General features: G+C 37.4%; 1 protein-coding gene across 1 annotated transcript in view; it reads right to left on the bottom strand.

Moving 5' to 3' along the window:
- Positions 1 to 233: 233 nt before the first annotated feature.
- LOC117411423 (leucine-rich repeat-containing protein 1-like) overlaps positions 234 to 21,871 on the bottom strand; it is a 39,207-nt gene continuing 17,569 nt past the window's right edge. Inside the window, exons 5-14 of the mRNA XM_034018949.3 lie at positions 14,477 to 14,533; positions 14,005 to 14,068; positions 13,436 to 13,510; positions 11,944 to 12,088; positions 10,544 to 10,662; positions 10,215 to 10,298; positions 8,004 to 8,119; positions 6,755 to 6,927; positions 2,205 to 2,341; positions 234 to 1,468 (exon numbers count right to left, since the gene is read on the bottom strand). Of these exons, the coding sequence (XP_033874840.1) occupies positions 1,310 to 1,468; positions 2,205 to 2,341; positions 6,755 to 6,927; positions 8,004 to 8,119; positions 10,215 to 10,298; positions 10,544 to 10,662; positions 11,944 to 12,088; positions 13,436 to 13,510; positions 14,005 to 14,068; positions 14,477 to 14,533 (1,129 nt within the window). The 3' untranslated portion in view covers positions 234 to 1,309. The remainder of the gene's footprint in view (positions 1,469 to 2,204; positions 2,342 to 6,754; positions 6,928 to 8,003; positions 8,120 to 10,214; positions 10,299 to 10,543; positions 10,663 to 11,943; positions 12,089 to 13,435; positions 13,511 to 14,004; positions 14,069 to 14,476; positions 14,534 to 21,871) is intronic.

Below are 21,871 nucleotides of genomic sequence, written 5' to 3' on the forward strand. Positions count from 1 at the left end.
AACAAAGGTTAATAACGTGGTCATCAAGAAGTGATTTTAAATGGAATTAAAAAGACGGTATTCAGATCTGCCAGAGTTTATATTATTAATAAAACAGCCTCTTCCCTGCCCACCATCTTGACAAACGTGTGCCATAATCTGTACAAAGTTATACAAGAGAAAAAAAATCCTGTGAAAATACTGAACATGAGAAAACAGCCACTGGATGACTTCAGGGAAAAACAAATGGAGCATTATGGTTTTCATTTGATTTTATTGTATTGTATCAGTGGTTATATAATCAGCAAAAAAAAAGGCACAAAGCCTTTCCCTATTTGAGATAATAGGAATTGTGTGCAGTTTTGTGATCATTGTACATTATAAAATCAACATTTGAACCACAGTTTCTATGGCTTTCTCTTTTGCATACATTTAAAAGCAGTAAAATAAAATAAAACGTAGTGTACCATACAAACATTATTTTGGCATATCAGTTTTGAAAATGCATGATTTTTAAAGAGATCAATGAAGTGCAGGCATTTATTACATTTCTATGGCAACTGCATTTTTTATTATTCAATAATCAGTTTTTTTTTTTGTTTAAATGGTCAGAATAAAAAGTTAAAAATGGTTAGTCCATAATGCAGTTTTAATTGTCAGTGTCCATGCTGGGTTTAAAAATGCAGATGTTATGCTAGAGACTAAAACTTCCTGACCTCACCAAGCAGTGGCATGTGAAAGACCATTATGCAAAAAAAAAGTCAAGACAATTATTAGTCAAAGGAAACCTAGGCTTTTTTCTACAAAATTACAATAAACACGTACCACGTTTCAAGATAAAGATTTAAAAATCGTCATCTATTAAACTTTCTATACAAAATAAAGATTTACACCATCTGAGCTGCCAAAAATGTATAAAAAAAATCATTTTTCACATCAAACTATACAATTTATCAGTAGGTCCAAAAATACCTGGGCATAATATATCCCAAATAATCATATTCACCGTGTAAAAAATAAAATAAAAATAATCATCATAACTATATGTAGCTATGATATTCAAATCGTATACAGTAACATCTACCTATTTTTTCTTCTTTTACAAATAGATAAAAAGCACTGTTTAAAATGCTCCAAAATATTTGTGCAGAGTAATGCTGCAAAGACTGGTTGAAAACAAGGCACATTCTCCCAGCTAGCAGCGCCAGATACCATCTTATTATTAGGAGATGAAATTAGGTACTGGAGAAGAAAGGTCAGGGCAGGATCCCAGGTGAAGGTGATAACAGTCAGGGGAGACACAGGAGGTAAATGTTTCGGAGGTAAAGCTTTACACAGAAGTGGTCACTCTGTCACTAGCATTATTGACCTCGTTTTTGTTGGAATCCAGCCCTTTAGCTGCCTTCATATCATTCCGTAAATTCTCCATGGTCTTCTTCATGGTCTTCAGCTCCCCAGGGTGCGGCGTGGCTCTCCTCAAAAGGGTTCCCTGGGGAAACGAAGGTGACATGTCAGTCATCGGATGACGCACAGACGCTTTCATCTGCTAAAGTTCAGACAGTAAAGGGACGGTAACAACATGTGGCATGCTTTCTATTTTAACCCTGTGTTGCATTCATTCTCCATACTGGCCATTTGATTTGGCTACAGTAAAACGGTAAAAAAAATAATGAATTACCCGTCACCTGCTAGTAAACCTCAGAATGGATTTTCTTTGTTCAAAGCAAGCAAATAAGTGGCACCTTGTATAAGCAGCCACTTGTTTTATGGAGTCACAAATATTCATTCACTTTTGGAACCAGGTTCATTTAAATTTAATTGTATTTAATTTGTATCTTTGAATAGCATGTTCATTACTACAGACTTTTTTGTCCATTCTACTGTATATTATTGCTGTATATTATTAGCCTAACAAAATATTTAAAATAAAAACAAATATAATTGTTTATTCGACCCAGGTCATCATAACCAAGGGGATTAAAAGCACCAGCTGGTCACTAATGTCAAGGAAATTCCCCCAAACATCATTAATAACTCCAATAGGGCAAAAATGGAGGCCTATTTCTTTAAATAGAATTAACGGGACCATTATTTATTTTTACACAATATGACTTTCAAAGTCGGTGACTGAACATTTCTAACCCTGCCTGTATCAATGTGTTTCTCCAGGCAGGATTTTCTAATTTCCCCAGCAGGAACTCAAAGAGGATTCTCTGTTCACAAACCTCTTCATCATCCTCGTCATCCTTCTCATCCTCCTGGAAGCGAATGGCACTGATCCTGTTCACTGCCCGATCGTTCCACGCCTCATCCGACGTCTCGTGAACCAAGCTTTCAAATGCGCCATAGCGAGCCAAGTTATCTGAGTGCAACAAAAAAGCAGTTTTTACATGCAAGTGAGTGAATAAACTACTAGCATGTTTTTCAAAAAATTTCAAACACTGAAAACGATTGTGTGAAAACAATCAGTTTATGTATGTTTAAGAAGCTGATTTACAAAATGAAAAGCACTAAAAAGGAACAGTTGAACTAACTTTGGAAACAAGTACAGTTGGTGTTCACAGTATTTTCCCCCATACGCCCCCCACCCAAAATCCAGATTCATGTCCCCATTTCTGTTAGGTTACACCCAGCTCCCCAGCTACAAGACAGGCATGCTGTGGAAAATGACAGTTGTGTGCAGTTTTAAGAGTCACATGTTGCAGTGTGTATTTTAATTTTAAATACATGATGCCTGGTACTGCATTAGGTTCCATGCCTTATTCTCAGGAAATCTATATTACGCTTGCACATCTTAGGTCATTTTACATCAGCAGGGGTCAAAGCATGTTATTGGCTAAAAGCATGTCAGTCAGTAAGGGGAAGCAGCTGGTTGGTTAATGACAGGAAAGAAGCTGTTGAAGGGGCAGGAACAATTTCACACTTCAGATGAAATGACCAAGAAATTGAAACTTCTTAAAGCATGGCTTGAACAGATTTTTTTTTTTTTTTTTTTAAACTTAATGCAACACCAGATATCAAGCTTTAAAATAAAAGTATGCGTTTACTATAACATGCTGACATGCTTAAAACTGCACATTTGAGTTAAATAAAACAAATGACTCGACAGATAAGATGTATTACATTATTTTGTAAGCTACAACCACATTCCGAAGGTTCCTCTGTAATAAAACCCTCCTCTGTATTTATCCAGAAGAACTGCAGGTGATTATGATCTTTCATGCGAGGCAAAGCACATAAATACATATAAAATGTGTCATTATCCCCCAAAATGGAATGTGGCCTGGAGGTTGGACCCTGGAAAGAAGATCACGGTTTCCAGCACCACCTAACAATCCCTGCCGCTTGACCCCTGAAATGTGTACAGTATATCCATGCCGATAAATTGGCCAAAAATAAATACATTTATGAGCCTGCAGTAAAAAGACATTTTGAAGGGTAAGGATGAAGAACATTTTGTCACGCTGTAGTTGATTACCTCGCACTACAGTCTGGATTGGAAGGCCGACCCCCAGATAATGCTAAGCCTCTTCAGTACTTCAATCTGCTGGCTGGTTGCAACATCAACAGTAGTATCACGAGAGCAACCTGCAGCTATGCTGCTCAGGACTCAAAGCAAAAACAGGCTGAACCCCTACCTTAAAAGGGCACAGAAAATACTGCCCTGTTGGGATTAAAGTACTTGACATCAGCACACTCTTAGTACAGACACAATGGAAGTCATGCACAGAAATGCTGTTAATGCCTGCTGTACAGTATGGGTTTCCACACTAAGCCCACCCCTCATATAACATGCCATTAGGTTTATTAGTAGCTAGCAGGATTAGGTTTGCAAACTCTGAATGAGTCTTGGTTTGAGGGAGGGGAGCTGGGAAATGCGTTTATATTATTTTGTTTGCTCCCCTACAGATTTACCCATCACGATTAGAGTTCTGTGTAAGTGGCACCCAATTGTGTTCACATCAACTGTCACATTCAATCTGTGTTTATTCACGTATCATGCCAGCCACTGTGTATGGCAATTCAAGAGCTGAAAAAAGATTTTGGTATGCAGATTTAGCCCAAACTCTAGACGACACTGGGTTTTCTTGTGTTGTTTCAGCAAATACAACAAAACCACTTTGTATGAATGTTATTTTATAAAAAGTCAGACATTAAATAACAGGCCTGAAAAGCAGCTCAGCATCTCCTCAGAACTGCTAGATTTATCATGCAGGTAAAACTCTTAAAATAGCTCAAGACCCTTAGCAATGCATTTTATCTAAACTAGACTATAGCAATAGAACAGTATGCAACGCCTACATACAAATGGAACAACCAGAAATCACTTAACTATTAACCAATTAATGCACGAAATATTGAAAATAGCTGAAAACATAATACATATTTTTCATTGCTTCATATGGGAACCAATGGTATCCTCATATGATGTCATCATGCATTTGCATCTTCCATCCAGCCACATATAAAAACTAGGTTTTTTTTATCTGCCACCATAGGAGTGTTTTTTCTCCAGGTATATACGAATCTATGTGGAATGTATATACTGTATACATTGTTTCTATTTAGTTTTGTAATATTTTAATGTGGAAGCAAGTGTGAATATATATCTAAAAAAAGGCCTGCCATCCCTAAATTTAATTTTTCGAATTTTTAAACAGTTTGCACGGACTCTATGGAGTTCGCAAAGTTACCCTGCAAAAAACAGATATGCATTATAAACTCGATAACATGGTACAATTGCACACAGTGACTGGAGGGGATATGTATGCAATAAGGCTCGACAGAGCGTCCGTATTCATCGAATAACTCCAAACCCCGAGAAGTCTGTATATTCAACGTATATGGATGCCCTGAAGGGCCTTATGGCATTTATAATCCAGGTCAAACACTGGATTTGAAGAAAAGGAAAAATATATATATATCATATTTAGAGAAATATATATATTTTTTTTATTAAATATCTTTACTCTAATAAATAAGTCCCATTTATAACTTTGAACTACACACTAAGTTTAGCTGAGCTGGAACATGCAAAAGAAAGTAAATCTGTATTTGATATTGTGGACATTGCCATCGAAAAGATACACCAGGGGGCGGAGTTATTTTTATTCCCTGTCATTGACAGTGCAGACACACTGTTTGAGCAGAACAGACGGGAGGAATAAAAATAAATCTGACCTCCTTTTCTTTCCCTCCTCCTCCCCCTCCTCTGATCTCTCTATCTCTGTTCCTCTGGAATCTACCACACTCTCTCCCTCTTCCTCCGCTAAGAACCTTGGAGTCACCCTGGACCCCTGCCTCTCTTATTCCCAGCACATCTCCACTCTGGCACGCACTTGCCGATTCTTCCTGAGCAACATCCGAAGAATCCGACCCTTCCTCACCAACTATGCTACCCAGCTCCTGGTCCAGGCCCTGGTACTCTCCCGCCTAGACTACTGCAACTCCCTCCTGGCTGGCCTCCCTGCGTCCGCCACCCGTCCGCTCCAGCTCATCCAGAACTCTGCTGCCCGCCTGGTGTTCTCTCTGCCTCGCTTCGCCCACGCTACTCCACTACTCCGCTCGCTCCACTGGCTCCCGATCACCGCTCGCATCCAGTTCAAGACTCTTGTACTAGCCTACAGATGCCTTGACGAGACTGCACCCAGCTACCTCCAGACCCTCATCTCTCCCTACACTCCCACTCGACCTCTCCGCTCCGCCTACACTAGAAGACTGGCTCTACCTCCGCTACGCTCCCCTGCCTCCCGAGCCCGCTCCTTCTCCACCCTTGCTCCGCAGTGGTGGAACGACCTTCCTACAGATGTCAGGACTGCCCAGTCCCTGACCACATTCCGGCGCCTCCTTAAGACTCACCTCTTCAAACAGCACCTGTAGAACTCCTCTGTTGTATCCTGGGACACTATCACCCTTCATTTAAATGTGCTTTATTTTGCTCTTATCTGCCCCCTATTTTACTGCATTTAATCCTGTACTTCAGAATATTGTAATCTGCCAAGTGTTTAACCTGTAGTATTTTGTATTTAATCACATCCTGATGTAACTATCACTATTTAATCATATCCTGATGTAACTATCACTATTATCTGCTGTATTATTGAATTGTGGTTTGTCACACTTGAACAAAAGTTATTGTATTTCTTGCTCTTATTGTATTACTTGTATTGTAACACTTGAATGTATTTGTATTTGCTTGCGATTGTAAGTCGCCCTGGATAAGGGCGTCTGCTAAGAAATAAATAATAATAATAATAATAATAATAATAATAATAATAATAATAATAATAATAATAAATACAACAACATCTCGGGTTTCGGTAATTTTTCAAGGTATGTGTCTGAGAGGGGTGGATAATGTGCAGAAGGGTCTGTTTGTGTTTCTGTAGTGTTTACAAACCGCTAAAAATACATTATTTTAATTGACAAAGTCGGGGTGACTTGGTATAAAGACAGCGATTTTTTTTTTGTTGCTATCTTCCAGTTCATTGAAATGTTGTTCATTCAAACTGACATGTCTACTTATTATTTTGGGATTTTTGGCAGGTAATTGGTCACTCTGCAAAAGCAACATGGCTACTGTCTGATACTTTTCTGTGAGGCAGCGCAGTGATTTAGAATATGTGACAAGACTCCAACTGTCTGTATCCATCCAATATACAGAAACTGGAACCTTGCTCAACCAATCACATTGCTTGTTTCATGTTCCACTGCCAGCCCTGGATTATAAATACATATATACACTGCATCACCATGAAATAGGTTAATGAAGTACCTTGGCTGTCTGGTTCAGAAGGCACCTGAGGAAGCAACACACAGGTCAGAACCTTTTCCCCTGTTTCAGTATCCACGTCCGTCTGGAACGTAAGCAGCGGCTGGGATTGGTTTTCAGACAGCCAAAGAGCCTTCAGTTTCAGAGTTGTAAGGGACATTGGCAAATACGTCAACCTGTTATTAAATGGAAAGTCAAAACACACTGAGTGCATGGATAATATCTGGTATGCAACAGACAAAACTTAAAAAGAAGGAAAAAAAGTTCATACCGAAAGCTGGACAATTTTGTGTACATATATTTCTATACTATGACCAACCAACAAACTAATCCCTCAACTTGACTTACTGGTGTACTATACTATAGGTTTGTAAATATTAAAACTTTTGCAGTTATGCTGCGTGCTGATTTCCAATGGACTATGCAGACGGAGCTAACTATTTAAGATATGAGCATGCACTGCTGCCTAGTGTGCTTTTATCTTTGCATCCTAATCTTGCTTTCGGCTGTGAGAGCAGCCAACATTTTTGGAATTTCCTGACTGGCATTTCTCTCTGCACGAAAGCACTTCTTACAGGAAGGGAGAGACAGACAGAATAACATTGAATTACAAATAGTTTTGCTAAACTGGAGATAACCATCACAAACAGAATTCAGCAATTCTTAATGATTGTAATTATAATTTAAAAAGTTTTTTTTTTTTTTTTTTTTTTTTACATCATACTAAACTTACACTGAAAGAATATTTAAGTGTAACAGAACATCCTGCAAAGTTTACAATAAACCCACATACTGTGTTGTACATATATCGCATTGGTATATTTTTAAACAAACACATTGTCGAGGCATCATGGGTCAGAAATCAGCTTTTGCCAGGACAGCAAAGTAATTCCCTAGTTTATTTACCCATTATGTGTGGGGAAAAAAAAGAGAGAAATTTGGAAAAATGTAATTGCTGCGATATTGACAATACGGGATACAGCAAAGGTAAAGTAATATGATTCTTGTAAACACTGCAGGGAGTTCTGTAACAAGCACAATAGAAAACATCCCTGTACTACAGTCAGTGTTTTAACTTCACAGGCTATTTATACAACAATAGATAAATACACACACCTTACTGGTATACATTCTTATTTTAATTTGACTTACTGCATTATTATTTTGTCTTACAGTGAAAACAGGGATTTACAGGCTAGCAACAGCAGAGGACCGCTTAGTTCAGGTGGCTGCAAGTACAGGCTTTACTCACCTGTTCCCAGCAACATCAAGTACATGCAATTCAGTGGCCTGGGAAATCTCAGCAGGAATTCGAGTTAAGCGGTTTTCTCGTACACAGAAGACATTAAGACTAGAGCAGCCACCAATCTAAATGCAAATAGCATAAAGCACTGTCAGATTATTGATTAATTGGGAAAACACAGTTGATTAGAAGACAATTGTGGATTCTGTGCATACCCATCATATGGTATTTTTATAGTTATACGTGTTATTTAAATTCAAATCACATCTGCATGTAGGATTTGTTTTTCTTTCTGTTTTTCTTTTCAAATTTTCAGAAAATCTTTCCTATTTTAATAGGCTTCCATAAGACATGCTTAGAATTCAGCTTTATGCTTAACCTTAGAAATTCTTCATGTACAATAAAGCTTGGATTTGAAGTCAAAACACGAATGAAATGTATCAAAAGATGGTGTATATAGTTATATATTTACAGGTTAAGAAAAAGCAGTAAACGGTATATTTTGGATGGAATTACTGCAAAAATAAATCTCCCTGAAAAAAAAAAAAAAAAATTTTTATAAGTTAAACATTAACTAACAATACTTATGTTTACGTAATTAACAAGTCACCTTGGAGAATTGGCAACAATTCTAAATGCAAACAATCAACTAAAATTATGTCTAAATTTGGATCTGTCCATATTAATCGGTAAGCCACAGTTAAAACTGCGGACCTGATGGTGGTGTTAGTAATATTTTAATCAGACACAATGTCAGGTTTCCTCAGGGAAGTAGCCGAGAAAAGGTACTATCAAATTAAAGAGACAGATAAGCTTGCCTGTTGTCCTGTCTTGGGTGCGATTAAGGAAATACCTGCAAAAGGTTCTTCAGTGCATAAATACAGCACAATAACTTCGTTGTGTTATTTAACTGTTTCAACACTACAGACCGTTAGAGGTTTTAGAAAGAGAGCACCACCCAAAATAGAAGTTTGACTTGTTAGTGCTGAAAAGCTTAATATAACATTACAATTTCAGAAAGGTTTATTTTTCCACATTTATTACCTCAATAATGTACAGTAAGGCTTGCATTAAGACCACATTATATAACTGAAAGTCAGCTGTATGGCAGCATGTCAGAGTACTGTATCTCTTTCTTTATTATCATTTTTACTCAATGCAAAGCACTATTAATGAGTAAAAAAAAAAGGAATTATTCTGTGTTCCACCATGGCTTCTTGTTGCCAAGTTCCTCATTGAAAGGAGTCAGAAGTCCTGAACTGAAGTTTCCACTGAATTCAATAAAACAAGCATTATGCCCTAGCTTGGTTTTGCTCCCAAGTCTCCATTGAACAGCAGTTTTGGACATGCTGCAAGCACTGATAGAAGCAACATGTAAGATGCAGTCTAACACAAAGTGCAATAATGCAAAAGATGACAGGAAGCCATTTACAATCAATGTGGTTCTGGACTATGGTTATTTGGAATGACAGCAGTGCACAATGCAACTGAATAGTGTCTTAAGACACACAGAACCCGGTTTTCGGCAGTTCCCAGCTGAGCATAATAGCAGATCCAGAACAAGCCTGCATGCATGTAAGGGTTATGTAACGGCAAACACAAAACAGACTTACTCACAATGCTATAAATTTTCATAATGTTCCAAGCAGCAAATATTTAAAAGTAAAAAGGAGGATTCACTTTTCCTTATTTAATACAAGAAAAGAAGCAAAAAGGATATATCAAATTTACAGCACACAATACCTTCATTTGCCACTACCTAAATTACATAAATGGAAATATTTATTTTACCTATTTATTTTAAATCAGGTTCAACATGAACTAATCCTGAAGTGTGGTAAACAGAAAAAAAGTACCTAAAAACTCTGCCACACACAAAGTGCTGACGCATTTGGGCCAACTGCTGAGTGTGTTTAAAGATGAACTCAGACTTGGGATAAACAGCACTACTACGTTTAACAACAAAAAATGCTCATTGGGTTTGTAATCCACACAGTTATTACTACAGTATATGTAAATCAGCCGAGGAAACAAGACTTTTACATAGTCTGAAGTTGTTCAATTGCTTTTTGAGCAGCTGCAAAGCAAAAGAAAACAGTTGCTGCCGAACACAAAAATGATGCATAGTTTATAAGTTTGCACTGTACAAATCACTAGAATACAGTAAATACAGATCACTGTTAAGTGGTTTATACCACATAGCTGATTTTTTTTACATACCTCTTTTGGTAAAGTCATTAATCTATTTCGGTCACAATTGAAATTTGACATTTTCCAAAGTTTCCCGATACTTCTCGGCAAACTCTGGGGGGAAAAATAAATAAATAAATAAAAAAGATGGTCTTACTTAATCTGCAAAGTACAGGATAAATGGGCTTTACATGGTTCATTGTACAAAATAATAATAACAAGGAAAAACTATCAAATCAACCAAAATGTACATAAAACAGACGTGAGAAGTAAGAAAATGTTTCTAAAGCCTTGGTTAGGGCTCCTTTAAAAGCTTCAAATTAGGCAAATTAGTAAACTGCAGCAGTGCCATTACTTACAAGCAGCTGGTTTTCAGTGAGTACAAGCTCAGTGAGGTTCACACACTCTCCAATACTTTCAGGCAAGTGTGTTAGCCGGTTCTGATCAGCCTTCAGGATTGAGAGCTGTTTTACTTTTCCTACACAAGATATAAGCACACAGGTAAATCGCACATAAAGAAAGCTTCTTTTTTTTCATGGACATTTCCAATCCAATGGGATTGTTAAGAGATATTTTATGGGAATATGCTTTAATTCCAAAAATCCATTCATATACATATACTTTTTATGATACAGCATTACCTAGAATCATGGATTATTACCATGCACTGACATCGCTGCCAAAGCACCTGCAATGTGCCTTGCAAAGCCCTCTTTCAAAACATTCTGTTTTCATCACAATGAAAGGTCAATTCAGTTCAATGGATACTATGTTTTGTGCAATGAGTCTTGGAACTAGAACAGGCATTTAGCTTTTGTATAAAAAGGGAAAATAAGAAACTGTAAGCAGTTCCCAGGGACTTCAACTTCTACATAAACATTTTGTTTACTTGCGCTTTTAAGAAGTGGCATGAAATTATGTGAACACAGTTTAGGAAGACTGCTGTGGGTTTCACGGAGCGTGCTACTTAATTAGCACACCGCTTAACCCCACGTGTCCTTCACAGGCAGACATTAAACTACAATGAAGGCATTAGGCAAAATAGATGATTTGTTAAAAAAAAAAAAAAAAAACACACCATAGATATACACTGCCTGTCCAAATTATTAGTACCTTTACCTAATGTCAGGTTAAACCACTGTTTGCCCAGATGACAGCCTTGACAGACTTCAAATTGTCTCAAGTGATGTTAACCCATTCAGTCATTAATATTTCATCCCAAACATCCTCAATTAGATTGAGATCCAGGAATTGGCTATTATAAAGTCTATTATTTTTTTAAAGCCATATCATCTTGAAAGTAGCCACCACCATCAGGATACAAGAGCAGCATTATTGGGTGAACTTAACTTGATTAAGTAAACTACATTCATTCTGCTTCCAAAGTAATTAAGGGACCTGCGGTATACCACTCCACGTCAATGGAAAATGAAATAAAGTGAACTGGCAGCGTATATCTGAAATACCTATCAGCAAGGGTTACCTATTGGTTACAGAAAGTGAAATCATTTCACTCTATTTTGTCAGCTATATTTTGAATATTAGCTTCAGAATAAAGGCCTTTATGTTCACTGTGGGTTTCGGTAGATGTTCAAACACTAATATAATGTTACTGTTAGTATTATTTAAGATCTTATGATTGATTATTATAGATACAAATACCTCCATGGCTGCACTACCTATTCAGATACATATGTAACAATGTGAATTCAAATACAACATTTTCAGTGTTTCAGGGTTGAAAGAAAGGAATACATACCAATACCATCTGGTAAAACCTCTAATAGATTCTGGGATACAAAAAGGTCAGTCAGGGAGCAGAGCCCACTGATCTGTTCGGGTAACCTTTCCAGTTTATTCTCAGACACATCCAAACACAGCAGGTTCTTCATACTTCCAATCTCCTGTTTTAATTAAAAAGGTAAGAGATTCATGTTCAGGCATGCAATGTAAATAATTTCCCTTAACTGTGGCATCTGCTTTAGGCCATAAATACGTTTACAAAATGGAACATTCAAGTACTTTCAGAATGTATTATTTAATTTTTTTTACTAAGCAGGGTTTTCAGTCATCATATTGTTTTTATGCTGTCCTTTTGATACGGCCTAAAAGACACTTCTGATGTTTGTTGATCTTAAGTTCAAAGAACAGCCAAGCTGACAAGCACTATATTATATGTGCATGATCTGTGCTCAGCCCAGAAGAGTGTAACAGTTTTCTTTCAGAGTACAGAGGTTATTGTTAGCCCTACTGTGATCTAACTCAATACTGTAAACCTACTGGAATAAAATGTCCTACTGTTGTGAGGATTTAAAATGCTTACACAGCCTTTATTCCAACCCAGACAGTAGGGGTATTTTATTTCATACCTACTTGGGCTTAACTGGTTTAGGATCTGCAACTATTAACACTACAGATATCCACATTGACACACACAGACTAAGTATCACATTAACTTTTGCTGGAATTAAGCCAGCCTTTACACACACTTATATGACCAGATCAAATTCAGACCGTGTGGGTTTGAATGAAACCCTACTGACATTATGGTTTGTGTGCATATTTGTTGGTGTTTCCACACTTATTACCATAAACTCAATATTTGTTTATGAATGACCCACTTATACAGCAGAATAGTTTATGCCTGGTACACTCTACCACTCCAGTGACTTTTAAAATTATTGGGAGTATAAAACAGGCTATTTTGTGTGTGTTAAATTATTTTAATTATTTATTTTTTGAAAAGTATTTATTAATTTACCAACTTTTCTCCCAATTTTTTGAATGTCAAATTATTATTCAACCTGGTTCACCGCTGCAACCCCCCAACTAACTCGGGAGAGATGAAGACGAGCACTCGCGTCCTCCGAAATGAGTGTCGTCAGCCGTCGGCTTTTTTCCACTCAGCAAGCCCGCCGTGCAGCCATATCTAGAACTCACAGCGTCAGAGGACCACGCAGTTCTCAATTGTGTACAGGCAGGCCTGCAGGCACCCGTCCAACCACAGGGGTCGCTGGTGTGTGGTGAGCCAAGGATTCCACAGCCAGCCTAACCCCTATCCCGCCTGGGCAGCACTTGGCCAATTGTGCGCTGCCCCCTGGGAACTTCCGTCCACGGTCGACAGAGGCATAGCTTGGATTCGAACCAGTAATCTCCAAGCTATAGGACACATCCTGCAATTGGGCGGAGTGCCTTTACTGGATGCGCCACTCGGGAGCCAATTAAAATTATCTATAAAAAAAATATCTTACCATAGGCAAATCTGCTAATTGGTTTCCATCCAGCCAGAGATCCTTCAGGTTTAAAAGTGATCCAATTGTTTCTGGCTATAGAGGGGAAATACATTTTGAAAGTACATTAGTAGCTTACATGCCCTGCCACAGTTAATACACAAATCAGAGCTATCAATATGATGAAACAGTACAGTGTGTTACCAATTACACTTACTGTGTTTTGAACAATGTCATTTAAAAAACTGAAAATACCATAAATATATTTTCTTTTAGAAAAACTAAATTATGGTGAAACTGAGTAAAAATGAAGCGATAACTTTATATTGCTGACCGTTTTAAATGGTCCCGAAAGTATATGCATCTACAAATGCATCTACTCTATGGGCTACATTACCAGAGCTCCATTCTGAACTGACCTAATCACACTGGACTAGAGTCTCAGCTTCTTTAAAAAAAAAAAAAAAAAAAAAAAGTAGATCCTGTCTAAATCAAATTTCTTCAGAGATTTTAACTTAAAACTGGGATTAACAAATAACACTTAGTTTGTCAGGCTTATTAATGCAACATAAATTTTAAAAAATACGCACCAAGTGGTAAAGCTCATTGTTTCCTAGATCAAGTTCTTCTAGTTTGTGAAGTTGGGCCAGTGACCTAAAATAAAAAAAATTAAAATGAACAATTATTGCTTTATTTTAATAGAGGATGGTAAATTTAAACTGACCATTCAGTTCACAAGTATTGTTGTAGAAAAAAAAGAGATATATTTATATAGACATATAAACTTGTATTTGTACAAAATCATTTCACAACTATAGGTAGCATGGACATACATAAAAATATGCATAGTACGCAAAATACTGATGTTACAAAAATGTGAAGTGTCCTTTTTGAGAGATACTTAAATATGTGGTATATAGTAATTTCATATATTCCCTATCTCTTGGCTACCAGTTCTTAGTTTAAAAAAAAAAACACAAAAATCATGACTTCTACTTTATTATTTATTTTGAAAATACAAATTAAGGTTGGGGGATTAAAAAACATATTTAAAATACTCACACTGGTAAATGCGTCAGCAGGTTCTCCCTTAATTCCAGGGAGATTAAATTATGAAGGCTGAAAAAAAAAAATGTAAAAAAAAAAAAAAAAGTCATGAATGGGAAAGTGATAAGTTGCATCACACATGTAAAGTACATGCAAACTGATCAGACAGTCTAAAACTAGAATCCACACAAGACAGGTTATTTAATGTTGCACATCATTGCAAGTACACCAGCTGACACAAAAATCCACGAAGTGTGTACTGTCCAGCGTTGCAGATTTCTGTATTTTGCAGCACGTTTGTCATGCTGCACACACTCTCAAGATGGGGTTGATCGGTCAGAAACTGCTTGATTAATTTAATTTAACACCTTCACATATTTTGTTGATAGTATACTTATTAGACATCACCCACAATAAAGTTTTTCTACAATACAAATTTCAACACCTTGTTCTATACATTTCAGTTCGAGTTAGAAATGGGGCTAAAGTAGATGGTCTCTAAAAAACTGTATAACCAATTGCATAGAGGCTGCTACTATGTGTGTGTATGTATGTACAGTACGGTGCAAAAGTTTTAAAAATGCTGAAAAAATGCTGTAAAGTAAGAATGCTTTCAAAAATAGACATGCTAATAGTTTATATTTATCAATTAACAAAATGCAAAGTGAGTGAACAGAAGAAAAATCTAAATCAAATCCATATTTGGTGTGACCACCCTTTGCCTTCAAAACAGCATCAATTCTTCTAGGTACACTTGCACAAAGTCAGGGATTTTGTAGGCATATAGTCAGGTGTATGATTAAACAATTATACCAAACAGGTGCTAATGATCATCAATTCAATATGTAGGTTGAAACACAATCATTAACTGAAACAGAAACAGCTGTGTAGGAAAAAAACTGGGTGAGGAACAGCCAGACTCAGCTAACAAGGTGAGGTTGCTGAAGACAGTTTACTGTCAAGTCATACACCATGGCAAGACTGAGCACAGCAACAAGACACAAGGTAGTTATACTGCATCAGCAAGGTCTCTCCCAGGCAGAAATTTCAAGGCAGACAGGGGTTTCCAGATGTGCTATCCAAGCTCTTTTGAAGAAGCACAAAGAAACGGGCAACGTTGAGGACCGTAGACGCAGTGGTCGGCCAAGGAAACTTACTGCAGCAGATGAAACACATCATGCTTACTTCCCTTTGCAATCGGAAGATGTCCAGCAGTGCCATCAGCTCAGAATTGGCAGAAAACAGTGGAACCCTGGTACACCCATCTACTGTCCAGAGAAGTCTGGTCAGAAGTGGCCTTCATGGAAGACTTGCGGCCAAAAAGCCATACCTCCGACGTGGAAACAAGGCCAAGCGACTTAACTATGCACGAAAACACAGGAAATGGGGTGCAGAAAAATGGCAGCAGGTGCTCTGGACTGATGAGTCAAAATTTGAAATATTTGGCTGTAGCAGAAGGCAGTTTGTTCGCCAAAGGGCTGGAGAGCAGTACACGAATGAGTGTCTGCAGGCAACAGTGAAGCATGGTGGAGGTTCCTTGCAAGTTTGGGGCTGCATTTCTGCAAATGGAGTTGGGGATTTGGTCAGAATTAATGGTCTCCTCAATGCTGAGAAGTACAGACAGATACTTATCCATCACGCAATACCATCAGGGAGGCATCTGATTGGCCCCAAATTTATTCTGCAGCATGACAACGACCCCAAACATACAGCAAAAGTCATTAAGAACTATCTTCAGCGTAAAGAAGAACAAGGAATCCTGGAAGTGATGGTATGGCCCCCACAGAGCCCTGATCTCAACATCATCGAGTCTGTCTGGGATTACATGAAGAGAGAGTAGCAACTGAGGCTGCCTAAATCCACAGAAGAACTGTGGTTAGTTCTCCAAGATGTTTGGGCCAACCTACCTGCCGAGTTCCTTCAAAAACTGTGTGCAAGTGTACCTAGAAGAACTGATGCTGTTTTGAATGCAAAGGGTGGTCACACCAAATATTGATTTGATGTAGATTTTTCTTCTGTTCACTCACTTTGCATTTTGTTAATTGATAAATATAAACTATTAACATGTCTCTTTTTGAAAGCATTCTTACTTTACAGCATTTTTTCACACCTGCCTAAAACTTTTGCACAGTACTGTATGTATGTATGTATGTATGTATGTATGTATGTATATAAAATCATCATCTTCAGCCTTTTTCAATCCACTGCTGGATGAAGGCCTCCCCAAGATTCTTCAACAAAAGCCTGTCTGCTGCATCCCTCATCCATGTTGCTCCAGCATGTTTCCTAATTGAAGTCATGTTCAATAAATATGCCACTCCACAGGCAACTGAAGTCAATGGGAACAAGCTTGAATAAATTATATTTATATATATATATATATATATATATATATATATATATATATATATATATATATATATATATATATATATATATATATATATATATATATACACACACACACACCTACACACACACACATATATACACAGTGCCTTGCATAAGTATTCAACCCCCTTGGACTTTTCCACATTTTGTAGTGTTACAACCTGGAATTAAAATAGATTTAATTTGGATTTTTTGTCACTGATCTACACAAAATAGTCCATAATCTCAAAGTGGGGAAAAAAATCTACATATTTTTCAAAATTATTTACAAATAAAAAACTGAAAAATCTTGATTGCATAAGTATTCACCCCCTTTGCCTTCAGAAGTCACATAATTAGTTGAATGGAGTCCACCTGTGTGCAATTAAAGTGAAACATGATCTCAGATTAAATACACCTGTTTCTGGAAGGCCCCAGAGTTTGTTAGAGAGCATATCTAAACAAACAGCATCATGAAGACCAAGGAGCTATCAAAACAAGTCCGGGATAAAGTTCTGGAGAAGCACCAATCAGGGTTGGGTTATAAAAAAATAACCCAAACTTTGAACATCCCCCGGAGCACAGTTAAATCCATTATTAAAAAATGGAAAGAATATGGCACAACCGCGACTCTGCCTAGAGAAGGCCGTCCACCAAAACTAAGTGACCAGGTAAGGAGGGCATTAGTCAGAGAAGCAACCAAGAGGCCAATGGTAACCCTGAAGGAGCTGGAGAGATCCACAGCTGAGATGGGAGAAACTGCCCATGGGACAACTATAACCCGGACACGTCACAAAGCTGGGCTTTATGAAGAGTGGTGAGAAGACAGCCATTGCTGAAAAAAAACCCATATCAAATCCCGTTTGGATTTTGCCAAAAGGCATGTGGGAGACACAGCAAACATGTGGAAAAAGGTTCTCTGGTCTGATGAGACCAAAATTGAACTTTTTGGCCTTAGCGCAAAACGCTATGTGTGGCGCAAAGCCAACACTGCTCATCACCCTGAGAACACCATCCCCACGGTGAAGCATGGTGGTGGCAGCATCATGTTATGGGGATGCTTTTCATCGGCAGGGACTGGGAAACTGGTCAGGATTGAGGGCAAGATGGATGGAGCCAAATACAGGGAAATTCTAGAGGAAAACCTGTTTCAGTCTGCAAGAGACCTGGGACTGGGGCGGAGGTTCACCTTCCAGCAGGACAATGACCCTAAACACACAGCCAAAGCTACACTGGAGTGGTTTAAAAACAAGAACCTGAATGTCTTAGAATGGCCCAGTCAAAGCCCAGACCTCAATCCGATTGAGAATCAGTGGCAAGACTTGAAAAGTGCTGTTCACCAATGGTCCCCATCCAACTTGACAGAGCTTGAGCAATTTTGCCAAGAAGAATGGGCAAAAATTGCAGGATCCAGATGTACAAAGCTGGTAGAGACTTACCCAAAAAGACTCACAGCTGTAATTGCTGCCAAAGGTGCTTCTACCAAGTATTGACTCGGGGGGTGAATACTTATGCAACCAACAAATGTCTTTTTTGTTTATTTAACTTCTGTGTCACAATAAAAAATATTTTGCACCTTCAAAGTGTTAAGTATGTTGTGTAAATCAAATGGTAAAAATCCCAATTAAATCCATTTTAATTCCAGGTTTTAACACTACAAAATGTGGAAAAGTCCAAGGGGGGTGAATACTTATGCAAGGCACTGTATATATATATAAAAACATGAAGTACAGTAATGTAGTTCACAACATTTTCATGACCGTTGAGACATTTCAATTATAAATGAGGCAGTGGACAGAAAAAAAAAAAAAAATCAAGGCAGTTGAAACTTGTACCAGTGCCAAACACGCTGCACAGATTGCATCGTTATTATAAATACCATGAATACAAAAATAGCTTATGCAAGTTTAAACTGGAATAGTGGGATTACAGTCTAATTATTTTGTTTAATGGACAATTAAATAAAATAGGAGGTACCAGCAAACCTAACATAGGCAAACACATTCAATGCTCCTCTATACTTGTATGTACTGTACAACATATTGTAATTCAGCAGGTAAACATTTAAATGTGATCCTATAGGGCACTATTCACAAAACTTAATTGGTTTTAAGTACTGTTTTTTAAGTGTATTTTGATTAATTAGATAAAGTTTGTAGTTCATTAAACATTTGTCACTGTCCATATATATATATATATATATATATATATATATTTCATTCCTTAAAACTGTCCTTAATAAATGATAGGATCCATACATTCAGTAAAGGACGATGGTGCACAGAAAGTTTTAGCAGAGTTCTAACTGGAAAGGGAATATTTTTCAAAGAGAAATTTTTTTTTTATAAATATTCCAGTAATATAAATGTCCAACTCCTGTGAAAAGGGTACTGACGATAATAAAGAAGGGAGTGGGATTATTAAAAATAATAATAATAATAATTCAATTAAAACTAAACCTCAATGCGTAATTCATTATCAAAGCACTCTCTGCCTTCTTTATAACCACACATTTTCATCTCAATCTCATCTTCCAAATACTGTATCAAATGTGTCACTGGTTCTTTCTGCAGTCTACAGTCCAACCTGCAACCTTACTTAAAAGGTCAAAGTTTGTTTATATACATCACGTTTTAACAATAAAATAAAAAAAATTTAAAAAAAGATTTCACAGCCCGCATTTTTTTTTTTTTTCCCTTACACAAAGTTCAACACCTGCCATCGGAGTCCTTTGCATTTGAAGTTTATTAGAGAACTTCCTCATGTCCTTTAAATCTTTATCAGTCCCTTAAAACAAGTGACTGAACCTTCCAGTAGTAATTTCAGACTACTGCTGCCTCACATTTCTCTAGCCTGCTTTACAGTAAGTAGGAGAAAACTGAGTAATCTCCTATAAAGCTACAAAGGAGTATTTTCAGGGATTAACTGAATAGGCGCAGTGATCAGATCAAACTCACAGAAATGTGGTTTAAAAACAAACAGCCTCTACTGTGGGATGAATGAATTACAGAGCTCTCTGTAATGCCGTCATCAACTGACCTTGGGACAGAAATGCTGTCGCTTTACTGTAGTGGCTTGAGGACAGGGAGCAAATACGACCACCCGTAAATGGCAGGCACAAAAGATAAGGCAGGTTGGGGTCCATTGTGCAGTTGTGGGTAATGGAGGGGAAATGGGGGGGTGTTGACACAAGTTAAACCATCATGATTCTCTGACTGGAAGACATAAAACAACGGCCCACGTCTGCAAAGTAGTGGCTATCATGAAAATCAAAACAATGCATAAAAGTAATAATAGTTATTGGAAAATATTTTCCAATGAAATACAATTTTAGCAAAGACTCAAATAAGCACAGAACACTCCCATATCCTAAAAAAAGACCAATTCAATAGCAGGACCTGTGCTGTAGCAAAATCAAAGACGCATACTGACATGTTTTGTAAACAGTCCAAGGACAGAAACAAAGCATGATGTTAAAATACAGACTTTGTTCCTAGAATTGTAATTCATAAATTCCTTAGGACAGACTACTTATTTGTTTACAGTTTGTTAATGAAACCAAGTCTGTGATAGTCATCTGCATCTATAGTACTGTACTATACTCAATGTTTGTGTAAAAATAAAGTTTTAGGTGTAAACATTAAGGCCAGAGAATGTGCTGCCACACAACAAACACTACCCCTTTTATAAACAGTCCCAGAAGTATTCACAGGACCAAATCTTACTTGTTTAAAAGAGTATATACTTAAAAAACAAAACAAAAAGGAAAACCATGCCCACTGTCTCTACAATATGTTGCAATACTTACCTCAGTGAAAATGTGAACAGTGTCTTGATAAAAACAGCTAATGAAATATAATGACATACACCTTATTCACTCTGTGGTTTTTGAGTGCAACATGTTTTGCTTATAAGATTCTTTGGTTTTGCAGCCTGGTACTGCAATTTTTTTCCACTAAACCGCAAAGAGGATGTTGTGGTCATGCCGACTGTAGGTCAATCAGTTCCCTACAGGCCTCCCTAATAATTTTCATTATTAGAATCTTAGCTCTACTGTTATAGTACATGATTTTCAGGCTTTTACTATATCACCATGGTAACCCACAGACGAGCAAGGATTATATTAATGATTCTCTTGCAGCAGGCATACAGTACATCTGTGCACTGAACTGGTGAAAGATTCCATCATTTAGGTTGACAATTACAGGAACACATGAAAAGTACCAGTTGTTGCCAGTAGGATGCCGTTTTGGAGACATTTTATTTAACATTTTCTAAAACGTGTGAACAAATAGGGATTGTTGAAAGTGCAATCTAGGTTTTCAAGCTTACACAAAGATTGCAGGCTTCCTTATACTGTGCTATTGACCAGGTAACGTGGACCACAGTATCACTGCAAACTAGACTAATCATACAACCAATTGCATACCTTGTGCACAGAGCCATATTTAAACACTGGACACTGGAGCTTAAAGTTTACTAAGCTGCCAGCCCTTTCTTTCTTTTTTCCTTGAATTAAAATGTAATTGCATTTTTTAGGTGCTTAAAAACAAAAAGAAAACACAGCAGGTTGACTTTTAATCTCTGTAAAGCAAAAAAAAAAAAAAAAACGGTTCACAGCTGCAGCTTTTGATCTTTTGTTTAATTATTGTACAGCTTGTGTAAAAGCAACCTGCATGCCACACATTCTACAAACAAATGTGATTGTCATTTTACTTTACTGTAAAGAATAATCTAAAGGGAAGGCTTTACAGGTAAAAACATAAAACACAACATGGCTTAAATGTTTTGTTCACCTCCACTACTGATTATTCAGCTATAAGTGTTTTAGTGTTTACATTATTTCTCATATGCAGTAGGGTTTGGTGCTCATGACCCCAGCGGAAGTAATGTACTTTCTGGACCCTGGAACTGGCTAATTCACCTGCTTGTGCATATCGGGGCTTGAATTTCATTTTTGTGTGAGGGGGGATTTCCCCCCTATGCTGCAGCAAAATGGGGGGATAGCAAAAAAAAAAAAAAAAAGGCACTTCTGCATAT

The sequence above is a fragment of the Acipenser ruthenus genome, chromosome 6, assembly GCF_902713425.1.
Source record: "Acipenser ruthenus chromosome 6, fAciRut3.2 maternal haplotype, whole genome shotgun sequence".
Lineage (NCBI taxonomy): Eukaryota > Metazoa > Chordata > Actinopteri > Acipenseriformes > Acipenseridae > Acipenser > Acipenser ruthenus.